General features: G+C 43.6%; 2 protein-coding genes across 13 annotated transcripts in view; one reads left to right on the top strand and one right to left on the bottom strand.

Moving 5' to 3' along the window:
• The window catches only part of Moe (moesin), a 28020-nt gene extending 25012 nt beyond the window's left edge, over positions 1–3008 (top strand). For 8 of the 10 annotated variants that reach the window (XM_018015333.2, XM_089473054.1, XM_089473053.1 and 5 more), the window contains 5 exons: positions 112–138; positions 245–1011; positions 1076–1463; positions 1530–1742; positions 2519–3008. In XM_018015333.2, the coding sequence (XP_017870822.1) occupies positions 112–138; positions 245–1011; positions 1076–1463; positions 1530–1742; positions 2519–2683 (1560 nt within the window). In that variant the 3' untranslated portion in view covers positions 2684–3008. The remainder of the gene's footprint in view (positions 1–111; positions 139–244; positions 1012–1075; positions 1464–1529; positions 1743–2518) is intronic. The other 2 variants (XM_089473058.1, XM_018015335.2) reach the window with 1 other exon arrangement.
• A 100-nt stretch (positions 3009–3108) lies between these two features.
• LOC108619061 (uncharacterized) overlaps positions 3109–13050 on the bottom strand; it is a 50704-nt gene continuing 40762 nt past the window's right edge. For 2 of the 3 annotated variants that reach the window (XM_089473049.1, XM_089473048.1), the window contains 4 exons: positions 11166–11468; positions 10808–11034; positions 7692–8434; positions 3109–6799 (listed from right to left, as the gene is read on the bottom strand). In XM_089473049.1, coding sequence (XP_089329175.1) covers positions 4890–6799; positions 7692–8434; positions 10808–11034; positions 11166–11360 — 3075 coding nt within the window. In that variant the 5' untranslated portion in view covers positions 11361–11468 and the 3' untranslated portion in view covers positions 3109–4889. Of the gene's footprint in view, positions 6800–7691; positions 8435–10807; positions 11035–11165; positions 11469–11994; positions 12111–13050 lie in introns of those variants that run through there. The other variant, XM_089473050.1, reaches the window with a different exon arrangement.

Here is a 13050-nt window from a genome sequence, read left to right as displayed (position 1 = left end):
GAACGAATACAAACTGAATATGTGTATAATTATTATTATTGATCTCTGATTGATTCTCTATTGAAACATGCTGCACACATTTGAAACGATTGCACAAACCAAATCGCACAGACTGGATCAATGCCGTTCTCAACATGGGTAACCCATAATGTGCCAAATAATATATGAAATATGTTTAATGAATAAGAGAATGCATCAGTATTGCCTGTATATTAATCTCTGTTATTGTCATTCGTGTGTTTAGGTCATGAATCAGGATGTGAAAAAGGAGAATCCGTTGCAATTCAGATTCCGTGCCAAATTCTATCCGGAGGATGTGGCCGAGGAGCTCATACAGGACATCACACTGCGCCTGTTCTATCTGCAAGTGAAGAATGCCATATTGACCGATGAGATCTACTGCCCGCCGGAGACGTCGGTGCTGCTGGCCTCCTATGCGGTGCAGGCGCGCCATGGCGATCACAATAAGACCACTCACACAGCCGGTTTCCTAGCGAACGATCGCCTGTTGCCACAGCGCGTCATCGATCAGCACAAGATGTCCAAGGACGAATGGGAGCAGTCGATAATGACCTGGTGGCAGGAGCATCGCAGCATGCTGCGCGAGGATGCCATGATGGAGTATCTGAAGATTGCCCAGGATCTGGAAATGTATGGCGTCAACTATTTCGAGATACGCAACAAGAAGGGCACCGACCTCTGGTTGGGCGTCGATGCGCTCGGCCTGAACATTTACGAGCAGGACGATCGACTAACGCCCAAAATCGGCTTCCCCTGGTCCGAGATCCGTAACATTTCGTTCTCTGAGAAGAAGTTCATCATCAAGCCCATTGACAAGAAGGCGCCGGACTTTATGTTCTTTGCGCCGCGCGTTCGCATCAACAAGCGCATCCTGGCCCTCTGCATGGGCAACCATGAGCTCTACATGCGTCGTCGCAAGCCCGACACGATCGATGTGCAGCAAATGAAGGCCCAGGCGCGCGAAGAGAAGAATGCCAAACAGCAGGAGCGGTAAGTCTGATCAGCTTTACTTTTCCAAAGTCTGTTCTCTAATATCGGATAAATTCCTCCACAGTGAGAAGCTGCAGCTGGCGCTGGCAGCACGTGAGCGTGCCGAGAAGAAGCAGCAGGAGTATGAGGATCGACTCAAGCAAATGCAAGAGGAGATGGAGCGCTCGCAGCGTGATCTGCTTGAGGCACAGGAGATGATACGACGATTGGAGGAGCAGCTGAAGCAGCTGCAGGCCGCCAAGGATGAGCTGGAGCTGCGCCAGAAGGAGCTGCAATCGATGCTGCAGCGCTTGGAGGAGGCCAAGAACATGGAGGCCGTCGAGAAGGCCAAGCTGGAGGAGGAGATCATGGCCAAGCAACAGGAGGTGCAACGCATTCAGGACGAAGTCAATGCCAAGGACGAAGAGACCAAGCGCCTGCAAGACGAGGTCGAGGAGGCACGCCGCAAGCAGGTTAATTCAGTCTATACCCCCATTTCCATTGGCATTATTTATCTTTTTATCTATGTAATCTTCCAGGCCGAAGCTGCTGCTGCGCTGTTGGCGGCATCCACCACGCCGCAACACCATCACGTGGCCGAGGATGAGAACGAGAACGAGGAGGAGCTGACGAATGGCGATGCCGGCGGCGATGTGTCGCGCGACCTGGACACAGACGAGCATATCAAGGATCCCATCGAGGACAGACGCACGCTGGCCGAGCGCAACGAGCGCTTGCACGATCAGCTTAAGGTGCGTGCAAACATTAGAGATAGAGCGAATATGCTACGCACCCCAATAGAGATAACCTCCTTAGATAGCTTTCTTAAAATATGCAGATAACAGGCTTGGGTTTTTTTTCTTTGTATTTTCTTTGGTTTTGTTTTGTTTATGTGGGCGCAGTAAGCACTTTGTTTATCTATCTTATCAGACAATGTAGTTATTTTGTAGCAACCATTTTTTGTATAATTGGCATGACAAAAAGCTTTCGGCTTATGTGGCAAAACCAACAACAGACAACATAAAGAAAAACATTGAGTATGCTCTTCATATGTTAGATGATATAGATAAGAATTTCAAGAATGTAGCAGAATGTACCTAGTTGAAAAAGCTTCCATTGCATTCTACATATTATGTGTAAAGCAAATATTTTGTTGTCAAATGTTCCATATGTGTTTAATACAGAAGGTGTAAAGGGTAGATAACGTTAAAACACATTTCTACATCTACATATAATATCATGTATATTTGTAGAAATTGAGATATATATCAAGATTGTTAGCCTATATACTGAAGACTTTTAGTTATGTTTCATAGTTTACCAAGTCATAGATAAACATTTATGTGAGTTCCAAATAGTTATATATTCTAAAATTGTAGTTAACGAAATATTTAAATAGTCGTGATTCAACATAAAGAGTCGAGTTATTTTCTTATACATCATATATCATATATTTGCTTGTGTGCTCTCTATCTATCCCCTTCTCTTTCTAATTCGAACTCTCTCTCGCTCTCTCGCTTATTTGCAGGCCCTGAAGCAAGACCTGGCGCAGTCACGCGACGAAACGAAAGAGACGGCCAACGATAAGATTCATCGCGAAAATGTGCGCCAGGGACGCGACAAGTACAAGACGTTGCGCGAGATCCGCAAGGGCAACACAAAGCGTCGCGTCGATCAGTTTGAGAACATGTAAAGCGCTCGCCACGCCCCACACATGGAACTATCTATATCCTATATCCCAAGCCAATCTAACCACCATGAAATTCGACGCAGCGCGCCATTTACCACTCCCCAATAGCCAACTACCAATTCAATTGATATATGGATGCAGGCCAACTGGCCGAGCATTTTTGCAGCTTTTGTTTAAATCTTTTTTTTTTTTTTAATTGACCTTTTGTATAGATGAAGAAGTGGAGGACGGGAAATAAAATGTGTGTATTTATGGAGAGTATTAGTTAAAAGAAAATAAATGAAAATGGTTTTGACATTCAAGTGTTGAACGATAATCACACAATCAATCAATCTAACGGAATCCTGACTTCCATTATTCACTTAGTATATCAATATTTTCAATTGGTCGTAAATGCCCCGCCCCACACGCCCCTCACCAACAACATATTTTCTTTGCGCGCATCAAAATGAGAGAAACAACAAACTATACTAGCTACAACAACAACAAACAACAACAATAGCAACTTGAGAAATCAACAACAACAACAACAGCATGAAGAAGAGCTATTTGCATTTCCCCGTTATAAATATTATTTTTATTATTATATAATTACTATTTTTTTTAAATTTGTATAATTAAATAAGAACTTGATTAATTGTTTCTTAAATTAACTTGCGAAAGAAAAACAAAAACAAAACGAAACCAATATTTTTAATTAATATTATTACAAAAAAAAAAAAAAAAAAAACAAAACAAACAACAACAAGAATGAAAAAAACACAAGTGAGAGAGAAAGGATAAAAATATATTAACTAAACTATATTTTTCTTCTTTATTTTTGTTTTGAAAAAATCTACAAAAAACAAAAACTATTGTGAAAACCAAACAAAGAGTTTTTAAATTAAACAATAAAATGTAAAACAAAACAAAAATCGATGAAATTTGTATAGAATGTGTTAAGGAATAAATGTGGTTAGTCCTTAAGATTAAAGATGTTTTCAAATTTTCGTTGTAAGAGTTGAATTTAACGGATGTAGAAAGGTATGGGGAGATTGATCGGTATATTCTGGTGGAATCTTTATACTCATTGATAGATCAAAGTCGATTCGGATACATGGATATAAAAAGGAAATTTATTGTCTTCTATTAAATATTATAGTTTTGACCGATTGGTCATTCGTAGCTTAAGTCAAGCTGGCCTTAAATCATTAAAAAAATACAAATAGATAAATCATGTTATAAAATAATATAAAATGCACACTTAATTATATAGAATAATTAATTGAGAATCAATGAAGCAAAATAATCAATTACGTTAAGGCAGACGCCCAACGGCAAATAGGCTTTGCACCTTCGGGTTAACTGATCGTGCCTGTTACTTGTTATCGACATGCCGCCACACAGCGCAGAGTAGATTTACGGTCAAGCTGTACGCAAAGTGACCATAGATGGCGCTGTTGCAAAAAAAAAATACCAAAGCGCGGCACATTTGAATTCGATCATAAGTAAAAACACTGACCACTGTTCTCTGGTCAGTGGTAAAAATAATGCTCTGTCGCATTATAAACTTTAAATTTCATAATGTAAATTCATATTTGATTTGCATACAAATTAAAAGATTAAGTTAGATTTTTTTCTAGCGCTTTATTAATGTAAATATCAAATTGATAACAATAGATACATCAGCTATATACGTTTATTATGCGTACACGTATCGAATATTAAGTTGATTACAAAAAAAAGTATACATATATATGTGTGTAGTATATATATATATGTAAATATATCATATATTTATATACCAACCAACCGCACGACTTAGGGCTATGAAAAAAAAATGCATATATCAACTGTGATTGTTCGCGTTTCGTTTTTGTTTTTTGTTTTAGTTTTCTTTTGTTTAGCTAAATAAAAAATATACATGTCATCGATATACATGGATACACATGTATATGTGTACGTATATATGTATATGTATATGTATATGTATATACATGCATCTGCACTGATATAAAACATATTTTGAAGGCACATAATTACAGGCGCTGACCGCCGAAGCACTTGGTGCCCCGCTGCTTTGTGGCGCTTGGATCGTGGCTGCTGCGCATCCCCCCCGCATGGGGATTCGACCACTTTTGTGTGTGTGTGTGTGTGTAATGTACAGTTATTGAGTATGTTCGTTAAGCAATATTATTGTTGTCGTTGTTGTTGTTGTTGCCGTTTGTTATCAGTAGGGATTGACTGCAGCGAGGCCCACGCGTCCGCCGGAGCGCGCGAACACGGGCTCCGCATAGCTGTGCCGATAGCCCTTGGGCATGCTGGCCAGCGGCTTGCCCGAGCTTGAGCTGCCGCTGTTGCCGCTGTTGGGCGTCGGCGCCGGCGACGGATAGCGCTCGGCATGATGGCTTAGGCGCGACGAACTGGACTTGGCCACGGGCGGCACCGGCTCCGTCGGCTGCATGTACTCTCGCGAGCGTGCCCGCATCTGATGGCGCGACTGCGACTGATGGCGATCCCGTTCTCGCTCCCGATCTCGGTCCCGTTCACGCTCACGCTCTCGCTCTCGCTCCCTCTCCCGCTCCCTTTCTCTCTCTCGCTCTCTCTCACGCTCACGCTCCCGCTCCCTTTCCCTCTCGCGTTCCAGACGATAGCCATCGTGTGGCGGCTCTCGCATATCGTCGCCGCGTCGCATGGGATAGTCGCGCTCGCGCCGTTCCCGCTCCTGGCCGTGGCGCATGTTGCCACCATTGCTGACGTGATGCTGCTGCTCTTGCTCCCAGTGGTCGCGCGAGCGAGCACGCGAACGACTCATCATCGGCTCCGGCTGCTGCACTGGCACGGGCAGCTGCTGCTCGGGCTCCTCCTCCTCGTCGCTCCACTGGTCGTAGCTGGGCGGCTCCACGGAGCCGCGACGCCGACGCGACGATGATCTGTAGTCGGCTGTGGGCGCCACCGGTGCGACTCCGTTGCCGCTGTCGCGCTCGTCCAGGTCATAGCGACTGCCGCCGGTGCGCTCCATGGCCCGGAACTTGTCCTTGGCATCGTGGAAGCGATCGCTCGGCGACACCTGACTGCTGGCCGCAGCCGGATACTCCCGCACGTAGTCGCGGCTATCCCGGCTGCTGGGCTTGCGTGGCGGCTCCTCGCCATAGCGCATGCCCGTCGACTTCATCATCTTCTCCATGCTCTGGATGTAGGGCAGGCTCTCTGCCTCGCGGTATGGATTGCGATCCCTGGAATGTTCGTGATCTCTATCGCGCTCCCTTTCCCTTTCTCTATCTCTCTCCCTCTCCCGCTCTCGCTCGCGCTCCCTATCGCGCTCTCTGTCTCTGTCATGGCGCTCCCGTAGTCGATCTGGATTGCTGCCGTTGATGTGGCTGCTGCTGCCGCCGCCGACGCTGTTGCTGCTGCGCGTCGGCTCTGCGCCGCGATGCACGGCCGCGTATTTGTTGTGCGCCGGCACTGGCGGCAGCTGCTCGAACGGCAGCTCGGCGGGATCCACATAGCGATGGCGACTGCCGCCATAGCGCTGCGCCTCCTCGGCTGCGTAGGACTTGAGCTGCTGCTGCTGCTGCTGCTGCTGCTTCTTGGACGCGTATTCCATGAACTTTTGCTTGTCCGTCAGGTTCTCCTTGCGATAGCTGGCAACGGGCAGCGGCTTCTGCGGCGGCTCACTGCACGGATCCGAGTCATCGAAGTCGTCCAGATCGTCGTCGTGCAGCGAACGCTCCTTGAGCCGATCCCGATCGTGGCCGGACAGCTTCTTGTTCAGCAAGCGATTGATTTCGTTGTATTTGTCGGTGTCGCGCAGCTTGGCCGCCGCCTCATGCTTGGCCGGCTGCGGCTCCAGCTGCATCACCCGATTGAATTTCGCATCGTAGTCTGCGGGTCGCATGATGATCGGCTTGATCTCGTCCTCGCGCGACCACGACTTGCTGTTCGACGGCGCTGCCGGCGTCTTGACGCGTTCGCTCTGCCTCGGCACATACGGCTTGGCCGGCAGATCCCGCAGATAGCTATCCTCCGGCGGCTGCACAGCGCTCTTACGCTTCAGCTGCGCATGATGCGAGAGCGCGATTTGTGACGGCTTCAGCGCAATCACCGAGTTGTCCGCCTCATTCGACCAGTGCTCGTCGTCTGCAACGTTAAATAGTGGATTGGATAAGTTCAAGATGGAAGTGGAGATAGAGATGGAAGCCATATTATGGATATTATCGATATGCATATGACAGTTCCAAGGATATTTTAGCATGGATATGAATATGGAAAGGGTAGATATGTTGTGTATAGATATGGATATGGATATCCATGGATATGGATATGGATATGGATATCCATGTATATGTCATTTATCAACATAGATATGGATGTGGATATGGATATGGAAATGGGTATGGATATGGATATGGAAATGGATATGGATATGGATATCCATGGATATGTCATTTATGAACATAGATATGGATATGGATATGGATATATGTCATTTATTGATATGGATATCCATGGATATGTCATTTCTTGATATGGATATCCATGGATATGTCATTTATGAAGATAGATATGGATATGGATATAGATATGGATATGGATATGGATATGGATATGGACATGGAGGTGGATGTGGATGCGGGTGTCAATGTGGATAGGGATATGGACATGGATATGGATATGGATATGGATATGGATATGGATATGGATATGGATATGGATATGGATGTGGATGTGGGTGTGTATGTGGATAGGGATATGGATATGGATGTAAATGCGGATGCGGATGCGGATGTGGATGTGGATGTGGATAGGGATATACATATATATGAATATGGATGTGGATGTGCATGTGAATACGGACATGGATATGGATATGCATATACAGTGAAGTTTGCCTTGAAGGACAGTTTTAATGAAGTGGACACGTTCCCTTGGCCAGATAGCTTGAATAGAAGATTGGCTGTCCAATCTGGCTGTGAAAAGCTGCATGCACATATATATATATTCGTGTACATAATATCTATAGCCAACATACCACTTGAGCTATTCAGCTCCTGCCGCTCCGGACTGGGCGCCAGATCCGATCCAATGCCCGAGGAGCCGCGCGACGAGACCTGCTTGCCATTGGCCGTCGTGGCGGGCACAGCGCTTACTGGTGCTGCTGGTCCTGTGCCAGGCGACACCTGGCCCTTGGGCGTGCCCGCGCCGCCCACAATGAGCGCATTGCGACAGCGTCGCAGCTCGATTGCCGTTAGATTGCCCTTGGAGCGATGCACTGTGTCGTAGTCGCGCGGCGGCAACAGCAACGGCGGCCCGTTCCCATTCAGCTTGGCGCGCAGCTCGGCGGCCAGCGAGTCGAACAGATCGCTGTTCTGCTGTGGCGTCAGTGGCGGATGGCCGTGCGGATGGCCATGCGGATGATGCGAGCCGTGGTGTGACGAATGATGCTTGCCGGTGCTGCTGCTGCTGCCGCCATGTGGCGGCGAGCGGGAGACTGGTGAGCCGGCCAGGCCGTGCTCCTCGCTGCACTCGGACTCCCGCGTGCTATTGCCCGTGTCGCTGCCCAATGAGCTGCTGAAGCGCTTCGGCGACGTTTCGTGGCGGCGCTGCTGCTGCTGCGAATAGCCGCCGCTCGAGTGCAGCTGCTGTTGTGACTGATGGTGCGACGACTTGTGGCTGGAATCGTGGCGCTTGTCGCCGCCGCTGTGGCTGCTGCTGCTGCTGCCTCCATTGTGACCCAGAGGCCCGCCAGCGGGCAGCGGTGGCAAAATGCCCAATCTGCAAGGTGAAAAGATAAAACATGGAATGAGCGAGGTAAGAGGAGGCTGCAATCATATAAGTATACAATTATATACAAGTATACATAGGCATATATATGTACATACATATATATATGAGCATATGCGATTCGTATTCATATGAAATCAAATTAAAGAAAATAAATTTTTGTTGGTTTGGTATAGTTCATACAGCTGAAAGCATATTTGAATTAATTTGAATTAATTTATTTTTTATTGGTTTTTGTTTGGGTAATGTATGGCGTAGTATCTATAAAGAGAAAACTTGAAAATCATAGAAAATCTTTTGTGAAAACTGGCTGCTAGAAGATGTCGAACCAGCTCTTGGGTCAATGATTTACGAATGTCTCATTCGGTCTATTAATTCCCTATTTAAATGCTGTGACAAATACAAAAACAATACAAAAGATGCTGCGCGCTTGCGGAGAAATCTTGGATAGACAGCTTAAGGTAAAGTCTAGAAGTATTGGAGGGGAGCACAGCATTAAGAGGAACAGAAATGAGTGAGATAGCTTCAAAGGAGAAGATAAGGTTAGAAGGGCGTCTACTCAGAGTGTTTCTTAGCTGCGGCACTTTGGAGTGTGTATTATCTTATACTTATGTTTAGTCTTATACCCACTCGTATATACTAATACTCAGCTCTATCAGATTTTAGCTTTCTAAATATATTTCATGAATATTTCTCCCTTTACTTAAAGGACTTCATGACTCACTTTTCTCATCGATAGGCAGATCGATGAAATAACTTTTTTAAGTTGGTAAAATATTATTAAATTTATATAATTTTTTTTTCTTATTCTCTTATGTTGAGCCATATACAGCACTATCATCTTAAATATCATTAAAAGAGGAAATAAAACATAATTATTCACAATAAAATATTAAATAAAAAAAAACGTTATATATATGTATATATGTATATTAACATGAAAATGAATTTTCTAGCTACTTTTTACTAAATTTTTAAAATTCACTACGATAATTCGGCTCTCTAAGTCAATAAGTTAGCACCATTTTTTTTCGCATAGATTTTCCTGCAGATTTCCACATCACTCGAAAATGCTGGCTAGTCGCATGAAAATTAAATAGGACTTCGCACATGTGAAACGCTTTGATCTTTGCTCAAGTTCGGCATTTGCCACCCATCGAGCAGCGTCGACTCGCACAGAGTTCAGTTGCCTCAGTGGCTCGAGTTGCCGCCGCCTCGAAAACGCTTTCTCATGGCATCTTCACATTTCGGCTATGTGGAGATCTTCTACAATTTACCGCAAAGCTGAAATTAATTGCGGCCCGACAAGCAGGAAACAAAGTGGCAAGCAGCGAGCAGCGAGCAGCAAGCAGCGAGCCAACCGAGTGGCAGCCAAGCAGCCAACTCTGCCCACTTAGACATTTAGACATTTAGACAATCCATTATCCGATCTCTGCCCGTCGCGGCAGATCGTTTCATTTGCTACTCATGATAATGACACCGAGATGCCACTGCACTTGCAGCTGGCTTTCCCACGAGCTCCAGAACAACGTGCATATACTATACTATATATGTATGTACATATATTATATCTCCCTTGTTTCAAATCTAATGCTCCAGCAAATACTCAAAGATTCTCTCTAAGTCAAGCGCAAAATCGAAATTCTTGCCTTTCCACACACAATTTATGTTAGATTTCGAAAGCAGGGCTTCATTTACATAGCATAACATTAATGGGAAGACTCAAACGATTCTCTCTTGAAGAAATCTCTATAAGATGAAAGCTCTTAACAGATCTTCTTATATTAAAAGAATATAAGATGAAAATTAATTTTTTTAAATTTTAATTTGTCCTATTGTATATATTGGAATTTTGTAAGTTATATAGATATTGATATTGAATATAATCGTAAATATTATTGACTATTGAAACTTATGAGCTTTTTTGATTAAAGAAAAGAATTCCATAAATATCTGCAAAATTGTTCTGTACTAAGAATTTCATTGCAAGCATTTGTACTTTAAAAGGGAAGTTGAGGCAGCAAATTGAAGCTTTTACGATTTCATAAACAATAATCAGAATTGGGAATCACGAGCTTTTGCGATTGTTATTCTGATTATCATATATTATCTCTCATTTATTGGGATTCCCTATATAATGTTATTTACATTAAGAAATAAGTCATACGCTTTTTTGAATTTAAAATGAAATATGAATTGGGGATCACAGCATGAGGTTCTGTGCATTAGAGCGTAAAAAAAGTATAAAAATTTAGAGTTGGGCGCGATATGGATATACAAATTCTTGCCTTAGCCATAGGCCAAGGCCAGAGGTAAATAATAATATAATATATATTGTACTATAACATTCAGCTCGAAACTAACCTGGTCTCGAGCTCCTCAAAGCGCTTCTGATTGTCGGGCCGATTGATTAGGATTTGTAGTTGTAGGTGCAACGCCTCGGCCGTTGTCTCCGAGTCGCAACGGTAGGCGTGCACATGCAAGGGGCATTTGGTGGCCGGATTGTAGAGGAGCAAAACACAGGCAACGATGTCATCGGTTTGCACGGAGCTGGTTATGGCACTGTGTGGTATTAAATGCTTCGACGAGCCCTGTTTCCAACAAACGACAACATAGAGGAATGTTTTGTAGAAGGTGTGTGTGTGTGCGGGTGTGTATGAGTGTGTGTCTGTGTATGTGTCTGCTTTTTTTTTGGGGGGTGTGGCGTATGCTCAGCACTTACCTGCACGATTTTGATGCCTTTGTGCGAGACCTGGAGCGTCACCTTGAGCGGCTCCTGGCCCCGTGATCTGTCCACCAGATACGGCAGCACTGAGTTAATGACGCGGGCGCCCCGCAATCCCTTCGCCTCCTCGGCGCCCAGGAACCACACATAGTAGGAGGCCTTCTGTACGTCCCGACGCAAACGTAGCGCCATCTTCAACTTCTCTTCAACCTCTTCTTCTTCTTCTTTGCGATCAATTTAGATTATGCAGTTGACTTCAATTTATGGCTACCCAGACGCTTACCAAGTACACCTCAGCATCTGCAGAAAGAAACAAAATTGGTAACATTTAATTTTAAAGATCAACTATCTGGGTGCTTCTAAGTAGATGAAAGAGTGAAATCAACGAAAGTTCTAAGGCTTAACGAAATATATTTTTTTTATAGTGAGAGATAAGTATACTTAAGTTGTATACATATCTAGATAATATTGTAATATTGCATTGGAATATGTATTTAGTCCCCCATTAAAATGGGAATTCAGGATATTTCGAGAGTCAGAACAAGTACTGGCATGTCTCATAATGCTTATATAGTTTTGATATGGACCACGAACTGGGTCTACCTAAGCTACATTGTATGTATGTATGATCGTATATCTGCCTGCCCGTCAGTCCGTTCATCCCTTTGCTCGTGCCTCTGTCCATCTTTCCGTCTTTTCCTCTGCTCATATACGCAGTGATCTGGATCTCTCGTTATTTTCGATTTTTCATTCCAGCATAGCTTAAATAACGTAAATACTGCACATATAACAATAGCGCAGGGGTATCGCCCTATAGAACTCTTACTTGTTTTATTTTCACAACTTGCTCCAAAGCTTAATATATATAATATATTTGAAATATAGGTTATTTCTCTTTTAAATGTTCTAATATAAATTTTGTATAGAACAAACTTTTGGAAATATATAAAATACACGAAAGACTACTTTGTATATATAAATAACAGCAAAAAGCATTCGGAATGAAATGAGAACTCAGATTTCCAAGTTCAAGTGAAATGACATGAAAATGCTAAATAATTGCAGCTAAGAGCTTCATAAGAATGTGCAAATGAATCCTCTTAGTGTTAAACAGTCAAGTGTGTCTTAAATATGGCATTTGCTATGGCTGAGATGGGATGATTATCCATCAGAAGGCACGAAGAGCACGTAATAAACTGAAGATTTAGTGTCAAGTGGATTTATTTCGCCACTAAACATAAAATCTAATTGGAGTTGAATTGGGAAAGGAGCGCTGTCGCAGTCGCAGTCACAGCATAAGCTAACTGGAATGCTTAATATTTATGCTCATGGGGAGCATGACTGCGTTCCTCTAACGGCATACTTTTAGACACAAATTTCCAATTCCCAGCTAGCTGTTGTTTCATAATGGCTATAGTGCCTAGCATATGCATAAAGAAAAAAAAAAAAAAACTGGTGCTATAGGAAAGTGGGCAACAACAACAACAAGCAACGGCATTCACATTTTACATATGTGTGTATCTTCTAGTCGTCATATATATGTATGTATGTATGTATGCATGTATGAACTTGTCGTCGTTTATATACTCGTATATCTTCTCAATAATATTCATAATCGATGAGCCTGTACAACTTGCTGTGCGACGTTGTCTTGCGTAGGCCAAAAGAATCATGTTTTTTATTTTATCTGTTTTACTGCTGCTACTCTTTATTCTTCTTGCTTTTAACTGAATATATTTTGTACACACACACAGGCTCCTATAGATATTTATCAATGTTATATGGCCGGCATCATGTGTGTGTGCCTTTAAAATTTACATATGACACAAAAGCAGCCGCAGCCTCAGCTCCAGCCTCAGCCACAGTCACAGTCACAGTCACA

Source organism: Drosophila arizonae, chromosome X, assembly GCF_054131065.1.
Source record: "Drosophila arizonae isolate 15081-1271.41 chromosome X, UAZ_ARI_1.0, whole genome shotgun sequence".
Classification (NCBI taxonomy): domain Eukaryota; kingdom Metazoa; phylum Arthropoda; class Insecta; order Diptera; family Drosophilidae; genus Drosophila; species Drosophila arizonae.
Note: the sequence above shows the minus strand (reverse complement) of the source record. Positions and strands in the feature narration are given on the sequence as shown.